The following is a 22,309-nucleotide window of genomic DNA, read 5'->3' on the forward strand; positions in this document are numbered from 1 at the left end:
AGAGACTAAGGTCGTAATTGTCTATAGTTAGAGACAGGGTCTCAGTGAGTTGTTTAGCTCCTTGCTTTTTGCTGAGGCTGGCTTTGAACTTGCGCTCCTCCTCTCTTAGCCTCCTGAGCCACTGGGATTACAAGTGTTCACCACCGCGCCTGGCAATAAGGTTAGGTTTTAACTCAGGAAGCTACACCTGTCCACTAAGCTGTGCTGACTTGGCTTCCTTATTCTCTCATTTTTACCTTTATTTCATTACTTAGTTCTAGCTGTATGTTGGAAGCTAATCTGATTGTCTACCTATTGGTTTCTTATTTGTGAGGGCTCCTTTGGGAATTGTCATATTTAGCTTTATCAAAGGCAAAGATAACAGGTGCATCTCTGAGGTTGGGCCTCTCTCCTCTTTTCTGAGCGTACATTCCATCAGAGGCAATGTAGTGGCTGGATGACACTTTCACTGCAGTTTGCTGATGAGGAGGAAATAAAGAGAGGAGCATGCCCTTTTCCAGCCCTCACTCTTCTGGCCCCTGGTGCTCTTCAGCAGCTTGGGATGATTCTGTTGGTTTCTTGTCCATTTCAGATGTGCAGCCAGCCAGCAGTCAGCCAGCTTCTGAGCAACATCCGCTCCCAGTGCATATCCCACACTGCACTAGTACTACAAGGTTCCCTCACACAACCAAGGTATGCAGAATGCAGAGCCTTATGTGGTATGTGCTTGAGGTCAGCAGGGAGAGGACCCTGCATGCTATACCACATGCAGAGAACTCCCTCGACCTGAAAAGTGAAGGTATTTGAGACTGGAGCTGGGGCTCAGTGGTAAAGCACTCGCCTGGCACGTGTGGGTTCAATCCTCAGCACCACATAAAAATAGAATAAAGGTATTGTGTCTATCTACAACTAAAAAAAAATAGTGAAAAAGTGAAAGTTTTCGATTAAATGATCTGAGAGCCTTTTCCTTCTCTAAAGTACTAGGAAAATAGAGGACTGTTTCTTCCCTTCCTTATCTTCTAAAGTAGTGCAAAATAGATTTTTAAAAGGAATTATTTATGTTCTAAGAGGTCCATGTCTTTTTAAAAATAGGTTATTTTTTAAACATGGACAGCAATTATAGATAATTATAATTTAGTTGAAAACAATTGCTTGGAATCAGTGGAGATAATTTAACAAAATGTATAGATCGTGAATTTCCAGATTGTGTGGAATCATTTTCTGTTACTTAGTAATAAAGCAGAGTGGTAGAATGGGTAATTTGGAAATCATCCTAAGAACTACTTTGTGTTTGCTTCTGATTTCAATTTTAATAAAAAAGTATATATTTCATTTCCCTTATGCAAAAATATCTAAAGGAAAAATGATAAATTTACATTTATTCTGTGTGTTCTGTATTATTTTTGTACCATAACCGTCTGTTTTTGAAATTTTTTAAAAGAATGAAAATTAAGTACATGTACCAAAATTTCACTTCATTTCATTTTATTGGTACTGGGGATTTTACAGTGGGGCACTTTACCACTGAGCCACATCCCTCGCTCTTTGTATTTTTTGTTTTGAGACATGGTCTCACTAAGTGACAAGGCTAGCTTTGAACTTGTGATCCTCTTGTCTTAGCCTTTTGACCCGCAGAATTACAATTTTGCACCACATACCCAGCATACATGTAGCAAAATTTTACGTTACATGGTTAAGGGCTGAGGTTGTGGCTCAGTGGTAGAACACTTGCCTACATATGTGACTCTCTGGGTTCGATTCTTGGCACCATATATAAATAAACAAATTAAATAAAGGTCCATCGACAACTAAAAAACTATTTTAAAAAATGTTTAAGAGTCTTAAAAAGACGACTGCTCATCTTAATTTTTTTTTTCAATTTGGATGAGACATAGACATAAACAGTAAGTAAAAGAAATATATAATGCTTCATTTTTTTCCTATTTCTTTTTAGTTGTAGGTGGACACAATACTCTTATATTATTTATTTACTTTTATGTGGTCCTGAGGATTGAGCCCAGTGCCTCACATATGCTAGGCAAGTACTCTACCACTGAGCTACAGTCCCAGCACCTCATGTTTCTTTTTTGAAGGACTCTTTGTAGAAAGAGCTGGGTTCTTTGAAATTTCCTGTATTGTCTCATTTAAAAAGCCAAGAAATGGTTGCCATTCATAAGAACGTTTATCTTTTGCAAAGGACTGTCAGGCAGACTATTTGAAAGATTTGGAATTTGGTGCTTTGCCTGGGCAGTTGATTCTGCTGTGACATCTCAAGTGCTGTGTTGGCGTGTAACGTATTGACTTCATCACAGCCTTGATTTTCATGGCTCCACAGGTCCATGCAGCAGCCGTCCTTCCTCGTGCCGTACATGCTATGTAGGAATCTCCCATATGGCTTCATTCAAGAACTGGTGCGAACCACTCACCAGGATGAGGAAGTATTTAAACAGGTATGGATGTGTGAGGTTTGCTACTACTATCTAACTATTTTTAGCCTAACTGCATCTATCTGAGGCTGATTTCCAAATATGCCATATATTAGAAATTCTGTTCCAAGATTTGAACGTGCATGTGTTATTTGCTCAGAGAGAAGACCCACCTAAGATTCTTTTCTTAAGGAAATTGGTTTGACAGCTGCACTATTGAAATCATGTACCCATTTCAACTAATCAGTCAAGCATCTAGTCTTTTAAACAGGGTCTATGCTAGCTGCTTTGGGAGCTAAGAAAGAAACATAAAACCCTGTCCCCTATTTCAAGGAGCTTATTTATTAATCAGGGAATACCAGGAGATGGCATAAGGCATGCTGAGCATTTTTCCAGATGAGTACTGCTGACAGGTAGTTCTGAGTCTGTTAAGATTCATAAATTAGTGACCCAGCTGGCTAAGTAGCAGTTCACATGTCACACAGGATCTGTCTCCTTACCACCCAACTAAAAAAGATGCTTGCTACCTTTTCATTTCATTCATTATTTCTACACTGTTTTGATATCATGGTGGTTATAACCAAGTGCAAATGCAGATGTGCAGTGTGTAATGGTGAAGCTGTTTACATTGTCTTGAAAGTTTCCTGCAAGGTCAAACAGGTAGCACATTCTGTTTGATGTTTTGTACTGCATGTTGTAAAGGGTGCTTTGTCTGAGCTGTACTCACAGGCCATTTCCCCTGATGAAAGCATTTTTACGATTTTTTTATACAATTTGCTGCATTACTGTTTCTTTTTTTGTGCGTGTGATTAGAAAGAAAAACAGAGGCAATCTCTGTAATTGACATGATTCCCTTTACTCTTGTTTTATACCTATTTTATACATACCTGTGGCATTGATTTTAAGACCTTTTGAGTTCTTGGGAATTGTATTTTTAGCAGTCTTCAAAGTATTTGGAAAAGAAAATTCCAGGGCCTGCTGTGTACTCTGCCTGGGGTTCCTTGGCTGCTTATCTTCTTGTGACTAACAGGCATATTGAAGGTGGAAGAGTGAGCTGAACTCTGATGAAACAAGGAACTGCCCAAGCGTGCTGAACGAAGCGCTCTTACAGCCATAGTGGGCGGTAGCATGTGGAATGCCTTTCCTATTCAGAAAGGCCTCACAGACAGAGGAGCCCAGTTGTTGTTAACTAGAAAATCCGCCCCAGAATCTGCTAAAAGGGACAGGTTATGCCATTTTACTCATGAACAAACTTATGCAGAGGTCACAGAGTTACCTCTTTGGTTTTTGAAATTTAGGCTAAGTTCACATAACATCAAATTTACCATTTCAGAGTGTAAAATCCATGGCATTTAACCCATTCACAGTGTTGTGTGATCACCATGGACCTGATTATTTTTACCCACAGAATTCTAAGGCCTTGGCTGGCTGTGGTTCGGTGGTAGAGCACTTGCCTGGGTTCCATCTCCCGGTCACAGAGGAAAAGAAGGAACTCTGATGGCTTTTCAGCCACACAGGATTGAACACTTGTTGTCGTATGTTAACAGAAGTTTTATCTGGAGAGAAAGGAATGGAATTAAATGCAGCTGCTAAACTGCGGGGGGGTGGGGGGGATGCATTTTACCTCTCTTAAAAGTGTGGCAAATGTGAATTATTAAATCTTTGGAATTTTAATGACCTTTTAATGTTTGAGAGGTGTTCACAGATGATAAACAACAAATAGCAGCTGAAATTTAGGATTGGAAATGAATAGCTGTAGAATTCTTCCATCAGTGCTGGGAGGTATTTATTTGAAAATAAGAGAAAATAATATGTAGGTCACATGAGTAGTATAATGCTTGACTGAAAAATATTATGCTGAGTCATATTTTGTTGATTTGCAGAGGAGGGTAGCTCTAGTGGGGAGAGTGAAGATACTTTAGTGTTCCTGAGAAAAATGTTCAGAGGCTTTCCTAGATGATAGTTGTGAGATTTTGTTTTGGATTCTGGAACTTCTGCTGGCCATTCCTTCTAAATTACAGACTGATATTCCTCACCCTGTGCCTGAGAGGTTCTTGTCTGTTTTTCCCAGCTTGTGAAACTACATTACTTCTACCCTGATTGTTGAAGTTGCACAAACTACAATGATCTCTTGTAGAGCTGTTGATACCTCAGGACATTCAGCAGACACTTAAAATCTAGGGCACCTTTTTTATTCTTGTGCTTTTAAAATACAGAGGTGCTCACACAGATGGGAGGAAGTTGGTAGTTTTTCAGGTTTTCCAACGGCTTTCTCAGTACTCCTTTTACAGCTTGTTGGTGTTCAGAGTGCTGCTGCTCATGCTTTCCACTTGATGGTATTGGTCTTGAATCCCAATCACTCCCTAGATGAGTGGATCAGTGGGTACATAATGCAATTTGAAGATGAGCTGTGCTGGCAAATCTGGCATAGTGTTACCCAGTGTTAATGGTGAACTTATAAAAGTAAATCTGAGTGTCCTTAGTAAATCTGAGTGTCGGTTGTTGTGTTAATTACACTGTGTTTGGAGGCAAGGTGCTCTTACGTTTTCTTTTTCAATTTGAGCATTAATTAGCTATCTCTTTGCTCTCAATTATGTTTAATGATAACATCCATCATTGGTGTGTTTTTCTTATTTACCTCAAAATATTAAAGGATTTTTTAAAGTATTGATAGACTTGAGAAAGTATTGGCCATTTAGTCTTACTTCCTCACAGCTTACAGAAGCCTGATAATCAAGAACATAATTTCTGAGATGTGCGGAATGTAGTTGATGAGAGCAAGGACCCTTAGTCCTTCAGTGGCTGCACACTTGTGGGTTTCTGTTGAATCACTGGCCGTCCCGCCGGAGTACTAGGGTTCATCAGAATGCTGTCAGTTCTGGAGAATTCAGCTGCATCGCTTCATAGTTAGCTTTATCAACAGAGAAATCAACACTCTTGCTTGGTTCTAGACTCCTTTGTATGAAGAGGGATTCTCCTTGGGGAAGGAGAGGCGGTGATGCCTGGGCACTTAGACCCAGCACCTTCTTAGACATTTACCATTCTTCGTTTTTGTAATGTTGTATTTGTGTTTTTCTTACAGATCTTTATCCCCATTTTACAAGGCCTGGCTCTTGCTGCCAAAGAATGCTCCCTCGATAGTGACTACTTTAAGTACCCCCTCATGGTAAAACTGAGTTCTTTTTCTTTAATATATTCAGTAGGTGTTTTTCTGTCAAATAATTTTAACATACACTTTCCTTTCAGGTCTAAGATCAACTTGGTTTCAAATTTAAAACATGCAGTCCTTGTGTTGGCCATGCAGAGCGCTTGCTGTGCAGTGGAGACCTCGGCAAGGACAGGCCACAGCCAGTCCACACTCCCAGCCCCTACCTACCCTGGATGGCACTAGCCATGCCCTGACTAAAATGGACTTTGCGACGTAGTGTAGCCAATAAAAAAAGATGACCATGATCATTGGTGGTACCCTTCTGATTCCCCATACAGTGAGCATACCATATCTGAGATGAAATTTGATTATAAAAATATTAGTAATATTTACAAATTTAAAAAGCAGAGTTACACCAAGAAAAGTAATATAATTTTTCTTTATGTGTTGACTTTGCACAGAAAAATCTCAGAGTGACTCTCTTGTTCCTAAGACCACATGCTTTGTCTGGAGGCTTTCCTTGAGAACACTGGTCTGAGTAGCCCCTGCAGCACTCAGAGCAGGCTCAAGTTCTGAACAGAACCTGGATTCCTAGGGGACATCTGGACTGCTTTGAAAACATTGGAACTCGGACAAAAATCAGAAGCTCTTTTCTATTCTCAATTTGCTTCTTTGACATTTTGCCAGAAAAATGTCTTCAAGTGTTCCCGAGTATTTTTCATTCTAGAAGTATCAAGGAAAAAAGATCAAAACATGAAATTACTATATATTACATAGTATATACTTACAGACTGTGTAAATTGAGGCTATGGTTAAATGGATTTTTTTTAAGACCTTATTTGTTCCTTTTACTTATTCTGCTAATTAGGTTCTGTTACCCATGAATTCATTGTTTACTGAGGATCTGTCCTGTGCTTGGCACTGGGACAGGGAGCTCATGAGATAGGTCCCCCCTTAACATGTTCATAATCCATTGCACAAGTCAAACCACAACAAAACAGTTTGATAATTACATTGGTAAATGTTGAAACTGAGGGGTTCACAGAGGATGCATTTCTGTGTTTAAAAAATTAAGCTTAGGGGGCTGGGGTTGTGACTCAGTGGTAGAGCACTTGTCTAGCATGTGTGAGGCACTGGGTTCTCAGCACCACATATAAATAAGTAAATAAAATAAAAGTCCATGAACAACTAATAAAAATTTTTTAAAAATTAAGCTTAGGGCTGGGTTTGTGGCTCAGTGGCAGAGTGCTCACCTAATGTGTGAGGCACTGGGTTCGATTCTCAGCATCACATATCAGTAAATAAAATGGAGGTCCATTGACAACTAAAAAAATATTAAAAAAAAGTTAAGCTGAGCCTGAATACACACACCTATAATCCAGGCAACACAGAAGGCTGAAGCAGGAACATCCCAACTTTGAGGGCAGCCTGGGCAATAAATGAAACCCTGTCCCAGAAAATAAATAAATGAATGAATGAATGAATGGGCTGGAACTGGAGCTCAGTGGTAGAGCACCCCTGGTTTCAGTCCCCTGTACAGCAAAAAAATAAATAAAACTATCATCAAAAACCAGGCTAAAAGTTAAATGTGATGTGTAGAAATCAGAATGTGAAACAGATTTCTTACTTTTAAAGTAATTTTGAATGCATTTATGCCAGAGCTTTCTCCATTGCACATACTATTCAAGTTCCTAATTAAAATGCGTTAATCCTTATTCGTTGAATTTCTATCTGTGGCACACAGAACAGGAAATGGAGTGATCTCATTGTTGGAGTTCAGTCATGCAGTGTTTTAGTTAACACTAATTAGCACTGTATCATAGATATTCCTTCTGGAATTGTTGGTGTTTGGGTTGTGGTTTGAATTAGCTTAATCTTTCACTGAGAAACGTTCAGTGTCAGATCAAAAAAGTGTCCTTGGTCAAAAAACACAAGTCTCCATTGTGGTGGATACTAAGTTTATTTGGGGCCTTTATTGATACTTGTATAATAATGAGGGTGCAGCGAGGAGGAATGCAGTGATGACAGGCAGGAGGAGAGAAGGCTCAAATCAGAAGGAGCAGGGATTATCTGGTCAGTGGGCCCTACTCTGTCCTCTGTTGGAATCCCCGGGGATCTTTAAAAGTGCTGATGCCTGGCTCCCTGCCACAGGCCTTGGGAACTAAACTGTGGGGGAGTGGCATGGCATTGGGGTTTGCCGAGGCTCCCCTGTGATGCTGACATGCAGCAGAGGCAGTGGGAACTCTGGCCCCAGAGGCTTCTCAGAGTCACAAGAGTGCTTAAAAGTATCAACTGAAAAACTTCCTTTGGTAGCTCGGCATCTTCTATAGCTACGTCTAAATCACAGAGAAAGTTAAGTGCACATTCAGTGTTGTGTGATTGAATTACTGTGGCCACGGTAAACGGCATGTGTAGAAACCGTTCTCCCACTTCTCCAGCGTGAGAATGCTTGGTGTGCTGGAGGGACATGTTGGAGTTCTCGTCAGTACTACATATCTTGAAACCAAGTCAGGCTTTTCAGTTTGTTCTGAATTTAATAGCATATTGAATTGTAAGAATAGCCGTGGTTAACACTGGCAAGCCTGACCCCCTAAAACTGAGGAAACAGATCTTTTTCACGTGGAAAGGTGTAAACTAAATACATATTTTTTGAACAAATATACCCCTTTATTTCTCTGTAGAGATGCGCACAAATAATTCTGACAAGCTGTTGATCAGAGTATCTGCAGGGTTATATCTGAGGGTAAAGCTTATGGTTGATAATTTTGCTTTACATTTCGGTGTCATTTGAAGGTTTTTTTTATGATGCACATGTATTAATTTATTAAGTAGAAAAAGTCGTAAACATCTTGCCATCCTAGAGAAAATGCACATGAGTGTATAGCAGTAGTTGAAGCTGTCCCTTGCTGTTACCTGTGACTATAGTCTGAGATGTGATACTTTAATTGATTGATTCTATCTTATTTCTAGGCATTAGGTGAGCTCTGTGAAACTAAGTTTGGGAAGACACACCCCGTGTGCAATTTGGTAAGTGCCTGCCTGATGTGCTTGCACGTTTACAGTAAATTTATCACAAGGCAGAAGCTGTTCCAGAATAAAATCAGCTCAAAGACCTCTCTTGAAGGATGTTTGGTGGAAGTAGCCCATCTAGAGGGCTGTCAATTGCTAAACTTCCATTATATGTGGTTTATTTCCTGCAATGAAGTTCTGAATTTGGGGGTGGGGTGCACAGGAAGACAAGTATTATACATCTAGAATAGCAAGTCTTATAGGAAAATGTGCTTGAGTCCTTTGGGTAGTGTAAGAATGGTACATTTGAACTCCACAGAGAATATCTTGGAACTTAGAAGTTCAAAGAGTATCTTGTGAAAATGTAGAGCAGTCGAAGGGTTTTCTTATCTGAGGCGAGGAAACATCACCAGGAATCCTAACATGTTTGTGCCTTGTATTTTAGGATGGTTGGTTTCAGTCTGGTGCTGGTGGCCAGTGCTATCTGAGTGGACTACCCACTGAGAACTCTACTTGTGACGTCCTTTCTCGTTAGCCTAATCGTAATGTGACTGGCCTCTTCCATGTTCTGCCTAGGTTGCCTCTTTGCCCTTGTGGTTGCCGAAATCCTTAAGCCCTGGCTCTGGGCGGGAGCTGCAGAGACTCTCTTACTTGGGGGCCTTCTTTAGCTTCTCTGTCTTTGCAGAAGACGATGTAAGTGTGGTGACCATTTGCATTTGCTGCTCTCGTTCAGATTTCTTCCCAGATGTACATTATATGCTGACTATTTTTTCTTCTCTTTTCAGGTTAAAGTGGTTGAAAAATATTTCTCAGGGCCTGCCATTACCCTGGAAAACACTCGTGTCGTTAGTCAATCACTACAGCATTACTTGGAGCTGGGAAGGGTAGGTGTTCAGAAAATGAATCCAAAGGATGAATGAAAGATGAGCTGTGTACCTTGGGAGCTCCTTCTGTAGATGGTCTGCTGCCTGATTCATGAATGTTAATGATAGTTAAAAAAGAAGATGTGGTGCACATCAGTAACTCATGTCTTTTTGAAAACATTTTATTTTCGTCTTTTGCGGTTCTGGGACCTGTTTACTAGGCAAATACTGAACCACTCAGCTACATTACCAGCCCCCACTTACCTTATATAATAACTGCAACTATTCTTCACTGCCTCTCTTACTTAGCAGAACCAGGAACTAGTCCTAAATTTGGTGGCCATAATCTCTCTCCCGCTTGCCTATTGTCATGAGGTCGAGTGAGAGCGGTTAGTTTGTGCACTTACCTTGCTGACCCACTTATCCCAAATGTATATTAACGTGTCTTCAGGTCCAAATGTAAAAGCAAAGAAACTACAGGATTGGGTAATTAAGATACTTTTGATTGTGGAAAGGAAGATAACAAAGACTATTTTATTAAAATTCTGTTTACCTCTTCCACTCTTGATGATGCTTTTCTGCTAATGACCTCAACCCGGTCGCGTGCACACAAGTTCTTCATTTCTTCTATCATCAGGCTCTACTGACATGAGTGGTGGTGGGAGAGTAGGGAGTGGGAAGTGGGCCAGCTCTTCTTGTAGTCAAAAAGGAGTAGTGTTCAAAATGAAGTTAATTTTTTTTTTCTTCTTTTTAAAAATCCATTTAGCAAGAGCTTTTCAAGATTCTGCATAGTATTTTGTTAAATGGTGAAACCCGAGAGGCTGCTCTTGGTTACATGGCAGCTGTCGTCAATGCCAATATGAAGAAAGCACAGATGCAGGTATGGCTCCTGGAGACTGCTTTTAGTTGTTCCTTAAATCTGTTCATCTAACCCAGATTTGCCCAGCACCTCCAAGCATTGTTCTAAGAACTGGGCATGCAGTGTTCACTGAGACAGAAAGGCTTCCTGCTCTTGTGGAGCGTGGGTTCTTTGGATTAGTGAGTAGACCATAAACGAACTATGATAAGACCTATGAAGAAAATAAAGCAAAGGGCTTGAGAACAACCATAGAATGCCAGAACGAAGGTGTGGAGTGATTTTTTGATTAGGGTGTGAAGGCTTCTGGGGAGGTAACCTTTGATCAGAGCCCTGACTGATAAGAAAGCCAGCCATTGCAAGGCTGTAGAAATGGACCAACTTTGGTGCCCAACACACAGACCTCTGTGGCTGGGAAGAGTGAACAGGAAAGAAAAGGGTAGTCATGGGTTAGGGATGTGCAGGGCTTCCCTAGGCTTATCTGATGAGAATTGTGCTGGGAACCTCCTGCAAGGCTTTCAGCCAGGAAACCTCAAAATCTGCTGTATGGAAAGGGGTCAGAGTGGACCAAAGAGCCCAGCTACACAGTCACGAGGTACAGCAGCCTCAGGAAGAGAGGCTGTGAGTAGGGCTGCTTGGCCTGAGTAGAAGAGTTTAAAAGGCCTCCTTCTGACGTTGTTAATAACTATTGTTGATATGACCACTTGTGCTCAAAAGAAAAAAAAAAGGATGCAAATGAGCACAGATCTGGTGATTTGGGGTTGTGGTTTTACCATTTACTAAAGGTGAGACCCTGGTTCCCTGTGCCTCAGTTTTCTCATTTACCAACTGGTGTGATAATAGTGCCTAACCTGTGGGTTTGGTGTGTGTAGTCTGTTAGAATAGAGCCTAGTACATAGCACTGCTCGGCTGGTGTTAGCCATCACTGGTACAGTGGTTGACATTGTTTAACGTAGAACTATACCACGACATCAGTTGGAAAAGCTATGACATGTGCTCAGGAGTAGAGATCGTTGTTCTGATGTTTTTGAGGGAAAATGAAGAAAAAGGAAGCAATGTCTGCTGTTTGTCCTTATTCATTTTGAGGCTGTTGGGCAAAAATTCTTAAATTTTACAAACCTTCGTTTCTTCCTGAGCAGAATGTGATATTGACCCCCACGTGTGTATTGCTGGCCTCTTAGGATTATTGGGAAGATTTAGTGATAGAATGTGTAAAACTTCACAGTTGATGACTCTCACCTGTTAACGCCTGCTGATAAGTGACAGTGGTGGCAACATATGTCCTGTCATTGACTTGAGATTTGGTCATGTTTGAATGTTCAGTCTGCTTTCATAAAAATTTGTGCCAGAATTTCTACTCAGATCATGATTTAAGTTGTTTTCATACTTCACAGACAGATGATAGGTTGGTATCTACGGATGGATTTATGCTGAATTTCCTTTGGGTGCTGCAGCAGCTGAGTACAAAAATCAAATTGGAAACAGTTGACCCCACGTACATATTCCACCCAAGATGTCGCGTCACTCTCCCAAATGATGAGACTCGAGTGAACGCAACAATGGAGGACGTGAACGACTGGCTGGCTGAACTCTGTGAGTACCATGAGACCACGCGGGGCTGCCCTTCCCTCTAGAGGCTGAGTGCTCACACACCCCATCCCCTTTCCACAGATGAGATGCTGCGGGTGCACAGTATAAACTCAGGCTGTAAAACCTTTTTATATGGATTAGCCAAAGCAAATAGATGTGTAGAACAAATGGACACATTGAAGAAGAAATAAAATATTAAAATTGAAGGCAGCTTATTATATGGAGTTTATACTGTACAAATTAAAATGTTAATGAAATATTCCACAGACATTGAATGATTTGAAATTATGAATATTTTGCAGATGTGATGATTGTTAATCTTTTATCTTGGTGTTGTAAACTTTATTTAATGACAGGGTGAACAATAAGCTCAGCATCTGACTCTCTTTTGAGTGAATGGCTGTTGGTGTTCATCTCGGAATCTCGGAATCTATCTGTAGACCAATAAATTCCAAGAGCCAAAGGGCTATTAATCTAATAAAACTTTAGAAAACCAAATGTAGGAATTGGCCCAACTGTGAAGAAGAAATTTAGAATTTAGGAAATGAACCTGTTATCAGAGGTAATACATATAATTATGTATTACCTTATTACATATGTATGTTTATACCTTAATGTATAAACATACATATGTAATATATACATCTTGGGAAATAAAATATATTTGGGGGAAGGAAGAGACTTGTAGGAATGGTACAAATTGAAAGAAATTCAAGTTAGCATTATTTATCTATAAATTAGCCAAAACCAAAGTAATCTATAAGAGCTCTATAAGAATGTAAGTTTGTGAAGAAAGAATATTTAATAAAAATAATCTACCTAACATGAATTCGGGGAATTTATAATAAAATTTATAATACTAATGAGCGGGGATGAAGAGAAAATGATTAATGGGTACAAGGGTGTAGTTGGTTGTTTTGTTTGTGGTGCTAGGGATTAAACTCATTACCTCTGGCATGCTAGGCAGGGACTCTACCACTGAGCTACACCCCTAACCTGGTTTTGTTTTGTTTGTTTTGAATCCGGGCCTACTAGTTGCCCAGGCTAGCCCCAAACTCCTAGACTCCAGTGATCATCCTGCCCTAGTCTCCCAAATAGTAGGTGTTGTGTGAACCACTGCACCCAGTTTGGGTACAGTTGAATAGGAGGAACAACTTCTAATGTTCTTTACCACAGTAGAGTAGTTGTGATTGACATCAGTTACTTGTTTAATCAAAACAGCTCGGGAAGAGGCTTTTGAATGCTCCCAATACAAAGAAATTATAAATATTTGAGGTGATGGGTATATCAGCTACCCTGATTTGATCATTACATGTTGTATACATATACTAAAATGTCACATCTTGCCTCACAAATATGTGCTAATATTATTTGTCAATTAAAAAACAAATATATATAGGACTGGGTCTATAGCTCAGTGGCAGAATACTTGCCTAGCATGTATGTGGCACTGAGTTCAATCCTTAGCACCATGTAAAAATAAACAAATAAAGGCATGCTCTCCATCTATAACTATCTATCTATCTATCTATCTTTGGATGAATATACAATAATATGATTTCCAGTAACCTAGTTTTCAGAGTGTATTCCCAATGCCAGGAGGTGAGGGAGTAATTTTTGCACATAGTTCCTCACAGCAGTATATTGTTTAAGACTTTTGTGTGTGTGTGGTGCTGGGGATTGAACCCATGGCCTTGTGCATATGAGGCAAGCACTCTACCAACTGAGCTATTTCCCAGCTATATAACCCCAATATGTTGTTTATAATAGAGAAAAGTTAGGAAAAACAGAACAGACATGGGGGACATGGCTATGCAATCAGTAGCTTATTAATATGATCTAATGCTGTTTTGAGATTTAAATTATATATGTGTATTAGAAAGTGGAAATGTTTTTATAAATATATCAGGAAGACACATGATAAAAGATTTGGGCTGGGGTTGTGGATCATTTGCCTCATATGTGTGAGGCATTGGGTTCAGTTCTCAGCATCGCGTATAAATAAATGAATAAAATAAAGGTCCATCAACAACTAAAAAATATGTTTGAAAAAAAAAAAGAAAGAAAAATTATTATCAGGGCTGGGATTGTGGCTCAGTGGTAGAGTGCTTGTCTTGCACGCATGAGGCACTAGGTTCGCTCCTCAGCACCTCATAAATAAATGAAGTAAAGGTATTGTGGCTATCTACAACTAAAATAAAAAGATTATTGCCAGGCACAGTGGTGCAGGCCTATAATCCCAGAGACTCGGGAGGATGAGGCAGGAGGATCACAAGTGTGAGGCCAGCCTCAGTGACTTACAAGACCCTCAGCAACATAGTAAGACTCTGTCTCAAAATAAAAAGGGTTGGAGTATGGCTCAAATAAATAAAGTATCCCTGGGTTCAGTCCCCAGTTCTGCTGTCCCTGAAAAAAAAAATTTTTTTGTGAATGGACATCTATTTAGACATTTAATCAGATGGGACACCTGGTCTTTAAATGGAGCTCACAGGAATTCAATTCTTCTTGTGACTTTGCTTAAATTTATAATTTTAAAAAAATATTCTTAAAATTCAAGTGAAATATTCCCTCTGAATCAAGCTTTCCCCCTGGTTTAGACTTGTGATAAATTTTACTTAGTGAATTGTGTTATTCTTCCTAGATGGAGATCAGCCTCCATTTTCTGAGCCGAAATTCCCTACGGAATGCTTCTTCCTTACCCTGCACGCGCACCACCTCTCTATTCTGCCTAGTTGCCGTCGCTATATTCGCAGACTTCGGGCCATCCGGGAGCTAAATAGGTATGTGCCCGACCCGTGTGTGTCCTGGGATTGCCAACTGTGACAGTAGACTTGAATGTGGGGTGTTTGTGACAGCGTGCTGTTGGCCTCCATGCCACATCCGTGCTCCTCCGTTGTCTAGAGCTCTTCACCAGGTGAACTGATCCCCCGATTCCCAGTGTTCTAAGCCCTTGCTCTTCCTCTGTGGATACCGCAGCTTTCATTATTGTTCCCTGGACAGAGTGTTACTCGGAGGTACTTTTAAGGATTCCCTGGCTTTTGGACATACCCCTCTCTCCCTGGACCACAAAGTAGTCACCAAAGTTATCATTCCTCTGATAATCAAGATGATTTATCACTACCAGCTGTGATTCCCCTTTCGCCCGGTGTTCCGCAGCATAGAGTCCCAATGCCAGATAGCAGCCTGGGTTCCAGGGCATTAGCACCGTTGCTGTGTTTCCTCACCCAAGCGCTGCTTCCCAAGTGGCAGCCACAGCAATATGGAAGCAAATGTTTTTTGAACAGATATTTGCAATAATAATAGAAAATCCCCTTGAGCTTTTTGATTTAGTCTGGCTATGAGAGAGATTGTGGCAAACCTCTATGTATCTACCCTATTCAAATCGCTCATTAATCCTAATGTTTACTTTTAGGTGGTTTCAGATTTTTCTTTCCACATATCATATAGATGATTTTCTTTTTTCCTTTCTTGTGCTTTTATACCTTAACATGCTGGCTATAATCTCTAATACAACGTTGAGTAGCAATGTAGTAGTTTCCCTTCTCCCCAAGGGATATTTCTAAGATCCCCAGTGGTTGTCTTAAACTACGGGTGCTCCCAAACCTGTCTGCTGTGTGTCTTCCTATACGTGCGTACCTGAGGTGAAGTTGAGTTTGTAAATACAGGTATAAGACAGAGTAACAACAATAAGCAATAGTAAAATAGAATACAGTGACATTCTGTAGTAAAATTTACATGAATGTAATCTGTCCCAGAGAATGTCTTAACCGTGCTTGACCATGAGTAACTGAAACCCTGGAGCAAAGCTGCAGATGAGAGACACTTGTAACCTTGAAATTTGTCATGTCCAGTTAATGGGGAGGGGGGGCTTTTTTATGTCCTCTGGTAGATTTTTAATTATGCATTTTACTCAATTAACAGGTATAAGACTACTTATATTTTCTTTTTTATTTTTATTTTTTTGAGAGAGAGAGAGAGAATTTTTTAATGTTTATTTTTTAGTTTTCAGTGGACACAACATCTATATTTTATTTTTATGTGGTGCTGAGGATCCAACCCAGCGCCTCACGCATGCCAGGCGAGCGCACTACCACTTGAGCCACATCCCCAGCTCACTATTTATATTTTCATATCATTTTTTATGTCAGTTGCTTAAAGTTTAAAATTTTCAGGCACAAAGTTGTTCATGGTATCCTCTTTATTTTTCTTTTAATGTTATTCAGTTAGTTTTTTGGTACTGGGATTGTACCCAGGGCCTCATGCATTCGGGGTAAGCGTTCCACCACTGAGCTACATCCCCAGCTCTTTCAAAAATTTTTTGAGGCTTACTTTATAGCCTAAATCTACATTAGCAAATGTTCCTTATTGACCTAAAAAGAATGTGTTTTTTGTGCTTACTGCAGTATCTATATATCATTCAGGTAAAGTATTTGATCCTTTTTTCAGTTTTTCCTAATCTCTGCTAATTTTATCAGTTTATAGTATCAGTTCTTGAGAGGCTTATGTAGATTCAAACAGTGATTGTGGATTTGTCACAAGCTTAGGACAGCCAGTAACCGCAGAAGTGGAAAAGGCCAGGAAATATGCCCCCTAAACCACCAGAAGGAACTCTCTGCCAACTTGTTATAGACTTTGGACCTCTAAAACTTTAAGACAAGAAATGTGTTTTGTCTTGGGATGGTTTGTTGCAGCATCAATAGAAAGCTAATACCACACGTTAGCAAATATTGCCATGTTTTTTCCTATCAAATATCTGCTTATTCTTGGGGCTAGGGTTGTGGCTCAGTGGTAGTGCACTTGCCTGGCATTCATGAGGCACTGGGTTCGAATCTAAGCACCACATACAAATAAATCAAATAAAGGCCCATCAATAACTTTTATATATATATGCTTATTCTTATTTTGTAATTCGTTCTCAAGGCGGTGCTTGTTTGGACTCTATTTTGGGTCTGAGACGGTGAAGGGTGAAGGGCAAGTCAGTCAGGAGCGATCATTACAGGAGCTGCCTCCACAGCGGACTTAAGATATTTGGGTACTTGAAGTTACCAGATTCGCCCAGACTCCTCCATTTGAACTCTTGGGGTCCCAGTCTTTGCCCTCGCTTAGAGTTAGGAGCCCCAGGGAGGTTGTGAATTTAGCTTGTATTATGACTGGGTAACTTGTAGGACTCTGCTTCTCCATAGTAGTCGTAGAAACTCACGTCCCTGTCACCTGATCTGGTACTGTTAACCACATATGTCATTATATTAATTTCTTATGGCTGCTGCAGCAAATCACAATCTTACCTTATTGGCATAAAACAACAAAAATAATTCTCTTCCATAGTCATGAAAGTCCAAAGTCCTAAACTCAGGGTTGCTTTTTCTAGCCTGTGAAAGCCACCTGCTCTCCTTGATTCATGACCCCCATGCTCCATTTTCAAAGCCAGCAGTGGCCAGGCGTGGTGGCACACGCTTGTAATCCCAGTGGCTTAGGAGGCTGAGGCAGGAAGATTGCGAGTTCAAAGCCAGCCTTAGCAAAGGCAAGGTACTTAGCAACTCAGTGCGACCCTTTCTCTAAATAAAATACAAAATAGGGCTGGGGATGTGGCTCCAGTGGTCAAGCGCCCTGAGTTCAATCCCTGGCACCCCCACCAGAAAAAAGTCTGGGGATATGGCTCTGTGGTAGAGAACCTCTGGGGTCAATCCCCACTACAAAAAAAAAAAAAAAAAATACTGTGATTTTAAATATACTTAAATGTTAAAAAAAAAATTATGTCTGAGAGTCAGTGAAATGGTAAAAATGAATAGATGAAAATGGATATGTGTGTTTTTTTTTCATTTGACTGTTAATCTTTAATTTCAGAACTGTAGAAGATTTGAAAAATAATGAAAGCCAGTGGAAAGATTCCCCGCTGGCAACTAGACACCGCGAAATGCTGAAGCGCTGTAAAACTCAGCTTAAGGTTTGTATAGTTAATTGGAATAATTATAGACCAGCCTCATAATAGTCATTTTCCTACCAGAATATGTGTTTTCAGTAAGTAGTTTAGTGTCCTTATTTTTTCTTAATTATTCTTTTTCCTCAAGATAAAATAGGACATTTTAAAAACATGTTGATACCTTTCACATATCTACATGTAATTACTTCAGTCTCAGTACAGAACGTGCACATGCGCCTGCAGTTCAGCCCCCCGCCCTTTCCCTCCCTCGCGCAGTGTCCCTGCCATGCTGCCTCTGCACAGGTCCTCCAGCACAGGCAGGATTTGTGGGAATGCAAGATCTCTTTCCTTTGCCCCTCACTCTTCATTTTTAATGGAAAACAATCTGTTGTGTGGAACGTGAAGATAGATGGAAATATTCCTGCTCGTGATGAACTAAAAACAAGTGCTGATCGGGCATTGTTGCACATGCCCATAACCCCAGCTTCAAGGGAGCCTGAGGAGGAAGATTGCCAGTTCCAGGCCAGCCTCAGCAAATTAGTGAGACTCTGTCTCAAAATAAAAAGGGCTAGGGAGGTAGCCCAGTGGTGGGGCACTTGCCTAGCATGTGCACAGTCCTGGGTTCAATTCCCAGTACTGAAGAAGGAAAAAGAATACTGGCCAGCCTCGGATAGGGAAAACTAGATAGCAAATTTATACATTTTTTTGTATGCTCATATTTGGATTATAAATCTGAATGTTAGCTGGTCATGCTCCCTATTGATAAATAGGATGAAACATGGAATCAACCTGTCTTTGGTTTCTGGTACATGTTAAGATTTCAGTGTTTCATTTGCTAATAGACTAGACCACTGCAAGAGGCAGCATAAACCAGGGCCTCTCTGGGGTCTGAAGCAGTCCACAGATGTGTTTCGATGAGGTGTCACTGAATTGTTTAAATCTGTGTGTCAGTGTGCGCATGCATGTGTGTTATCACAAAAGTCCCTGGAGGAGGGACGGTATCCTTGGACAGGCATTTTGCCTGAGGGCAGCTCACAAGTGGTGGTGCTGGAATTCTGATGTGGATTTGTGTGGCTTTTTCCACTAACTGTCCTGATACCTACAGGGCCTCCCTGTCGAACCCTCCCCTAACCACGTTATTCCAACTCTGTAATAACTAATCTTGAGCACTAACTGTGAGCTGGACTTTGTGCTCAGTGGTTTGCATGGCCTACTTTGTGTTTTTCTCAGGAAAAAGAAAGATTTGGCTGCACAACCAGCAACCAGTAGCTAGGTAGAGAGGAAGTTCTTCAAGCTCTAGAACCTAGGTTTCCCACATCCTGGTCCCATTCCCTGCCCAGTCACACTGCAGGCCTCAGCTCCTGACTAATGTATGGCTGGGGGCACACCTACTTCCACAGAAACTGGTACGGTGCAAGGCCTGTGCTGACGCTGGCTTACTTGACGAGAGCTTCCTGAGAAGATGTCTGAATTTTTATGGCCTTCTTATTCAGCTGCTGCTCCGCATCCTGGACCCTGCATATCCCGAGTGAGTGTGCTCTTTCCTCTTTGCCTCGTCTCTACTTGTGTGGGCTGTGTCGTCTTCACTGTTCGCAGAGGTGGTTACTGAAGTCAAAACCTTACTCTACCAAGAATTCACTACCCAGTCTGCAGATTATCTTTACACAGACTGTGACATTGGTCAATATTAATCAGTGTTTTGCCTGTAATTAGTTACAGCCGTAGGTGAACATCAGTACCTTTTTTTTTCCCTTTAACTTTGACAATATTTTTTAAGTTTGCTATAAAATCTTTAATTAATGGGAAAAGAAATCTGTAGGGCTGGGGCTGTAGCTCAGTGGCAGAGCACTTGCCTAGCATGCGTGAGGTACTGGGTTCAGTCCTTAGCACCACATAAAAATAAACAAAATAAAGACATTCTGTCCTCTACAGCTACAACAAATAAATAAATAAAAAGAAATCTGTAAACTGGAAGCAAAATGCTGGTGATAGCAGGGTGTTAGGTCCTCCTAAGTGCTAGGTCCAGGAAAATGTCCAACTAGTCCAGAGAGCAAGCCAAGATGGCATCAGTCACCTTTGTTATCAACCAGAATCTCTAGATAGCTATTTTTATTTCATTTATTATTATTTTATGGTTATTACGAAGTCTCTGTGTCACCATTGTGATAAAACTGGCCCAGCCTCTCTTCAGAGAAAAATGTTACGTAAAATACATTCGTGGCTCTGCTGGCTCGAACAGTTTGAGTTACACATACATCATCAAATGTGTCCTTGTTATTTCCTTCCCGTTGTATTTACTGCATTAATTTTTTTAAAATATTTTTTTATCTGTTGACAGTTCTTTGTTTTATTTACTTATTTTTATGTGGTGCTGAGGATTGAACCCAGTGTCTTACACATGCTAGGCAAACGCTCTGCCACTGAGCCACAACCCCAGCCCTACTGCATTAATTTTAACAAGATACCAAATCAGGGGAAACATTTCATGTCCCCTGGTGTATAACCAGTGTCTTCATTATTCCCTGTTCATTTTGGTTGTGGTCTTCGCCTCTATACTTTTACATAGTTGTATTATAGAATGAAGGGTTTTCCCAAAAAATAAAGTATATATTTAATGGTAATGTAATATTCCTTAATTAATGCTAATGTTGTGTTTCTCAGAATTTGGTGTGCTATGATTTCATTCTGCCAATTATGCTTTTCTTTTCTTTTTGACAGCATAACACTGCCTTTAAATTCAGATGTCCCCAAGGTATTTGCAGCATTGCCTGAGTTTTATGTAGAAGATATTGCTGAATTTTTATTTTTTATTGTACAGTAAGTGACTTTGACTTGTTATATATTTCTAATATGTTCCTATGCATACTTAATTTGTTTGTGATATTATGAACTATGTTGCAGGTGTCCAGTTTAAACTTGAAATTTTATGGGACTGTTTTTAACAGAATACTGCCTAGGGACTGGAAAGATAAATCAACCACTGCGTCAGCAGGTCCATACCAGTCAGTAATGAACATCTCAAGAGATTCTCAGCACCTCATATAAGTAAATAAATAAAGGTTCATTAACAATTTTTTTTTAAAAAAAAAGTAAAGTGGGCTGTGGCTCAGTGGTAGAGCACTTGCCTAGTACATGTGAGGCACTGAGTTCCACCCTTAGCACCACATAAAAATAAATAACATAAAGATTTTTTAAAAGACAAAATGGTAAGTGTAGTATACTCAGTATGGGGGCAGGGAATGATTAAATTATACATAGATAAACAGTCACAAAACATAAATTGTGAAAGTTTTCTAACAGAAGCATTCAGCCTGGTGTGATAGGACATTCCTAGAGGCTGAGGCAGGAGGATCACAAGTTTGAGGCAATACTCAACACTTTAGTGAGACCCTGTCTCAAAAATAAAAAGGGATGGGGATGTCTTTCAGTGAAAGAGTACCCCTGGGTTCAACCCCAAGAAACAAAAAAATAAAATAAATAGAAAAATCCAAAATTAGTATAAATGAGTTTAAGAAAAAAAAAATGTGACAGTCACTTTGAACTTAGCAAGCTAAAGGGAACTGAGTGTCTTTACTCCTGTTTATCCCCCAGTGACACCAGCCTCCACACAAGATGATTCCATAGACTCACTTCTTGCCCTTCCTCCCTCTATTCAGATACTCTCCTCAGGTGCTTTATGAGCCCTGCACTCAGGATATTGTGATGTTCCTTGTTGTGATGTTGTGCAACCAGAACTACATCCGAAATCCATACCTCGTGGCCAAACTGGTAGAAGTCATGTTTATGACCAACCCTGCTGTTCAACCACGAACCCAAAAGTTTTTTGAAATGATTGAGAACCATCCTCTCTCCACCAAGTTGCTGGTACCTTCCCTGATGAAATTCTACACAGGTAGGTTCCTGGGTGTGTGTTGTAGCACAGAAGAGCAGGCTTGGGTAAGGTCACCTATGCCAGTAAGTGAAGTTACTCTAAATTGGTCCCCTCAGACCCTGCCAACCTACTGCATGTGGAGCATATGCTGTTGCTTCTTTTTCTTGCAGAACATTTGAAATATTACACTGACCATTCTGCATCGTAATCTCTGATATGTAGCAGGCTTAGTTTGGTATCAGTTCTCCAAGTTGGTTATTTTTAATCTGAGTTAAAGTTCCTGGTTTATTTTAGCTGTGATCTTAACAGCATTGGTTTTGTAGCACCTCCCTGTAATTCAGTTTCCAAAGTGTGGGAAAAATAGTGATCTTGTTAAAAATGCCCATCCTTAGAGATGGAGTGTAGCTCAGTGGTAGAACACTTGCCCACCATGCACAAGGCCCTGGGTTCCAGCCCCAGCACCCCACACACAAACACACACACACATTCACAAAAAAAAAAAAGTATCCTTGACCCCACTCTAACCAGTGAAGTCAGGATTTCTGAGAGCCTCTGGGAACCTTCCCTCAATCATTAATTTGAGAAGTTTACCAGGTACCTACCATTTGCCAGGCCCAGTTCTTGGTGCTGGGTTACCCTGCAAACAG

The 22,309-nt window shown here is 40.3% G+C and overlaps 1 protein-coding gene across 5 annotated transcripts in view; it reads left to right on the forward strand.

The window, feature by feature from the left end:
* The window catches only part of Ube4b (ubiquitination factor E4B), a 114,121-nt gene that overhangs the window by 67,281 nt on the left and 24,531 nt on the right, over window positions 1–22,309 (forward strand). For all 5 annotated transcript variants that reach the window (XM_071617334.1, XM_071617336.1, XM_071617335.1 and 2 more), the window contains 13 exons: window positions 572–672; window positions 2,315–2,429; window positions 5,488–5,571; window positions 8,524–8,580; window positions 9,139–9,255; window positions 9,348–9,446; window positions 10,192–10,305; window positions 11,676–11,874; window positions 14,513–14,651; window positions 17,716–17,815; window positions 19,192–19,319; window positions 20,510–20,608; window positions 21,448–21,683. In XM_071617334.1, the coding sequence (XP_071473435.1) occupies window positions 572–672; window positions 2,315–2,429; window positions 5,488–5,571; window positions 8,524–8,580; window positions 9,139–9,255; window positions 9,348–9,446; window positions 10,192–10,305; window positions 11,676–11,874; window positions 14,513–14,651; window positions 17,716–17,815; window positions 19,192–19,319; window positions 20,510–20,608; window positions 21,448–21,683 (1,588 nt within the window). The remainder of the gene's footprint in view (window positions 1–571; window positions 673–2,314; window positions 2,430–5,487; window positions 5,572–8,523; window positions 8,581–9,138; window positions 9,256–9,347; window positions 9,447–10,191; window positions 10,306–11,675; window positions 11,875–14,512; window positions 14,652–17,715; window positions 17,816–19,191; window positions 19,320–20,509; window positions 20,609–21,447; window positions 21,684–22,309) is intronic.

Source organism: Marmota flaviventris, chromosome 10 (assembly GCF_047511675.1).
Source record: "Marmota flaviventris isolate mMarFla1 chromosome 10, mMarFla1.hap1, whole genome shotgun sequence".
In the NCBI taxonomy this organism is placed as follows: Eukaryota; Metazoa; Chordata; class Mammalia; order Rodentia; family Sciuridae; genus Marmota; species Marmota flaviventris.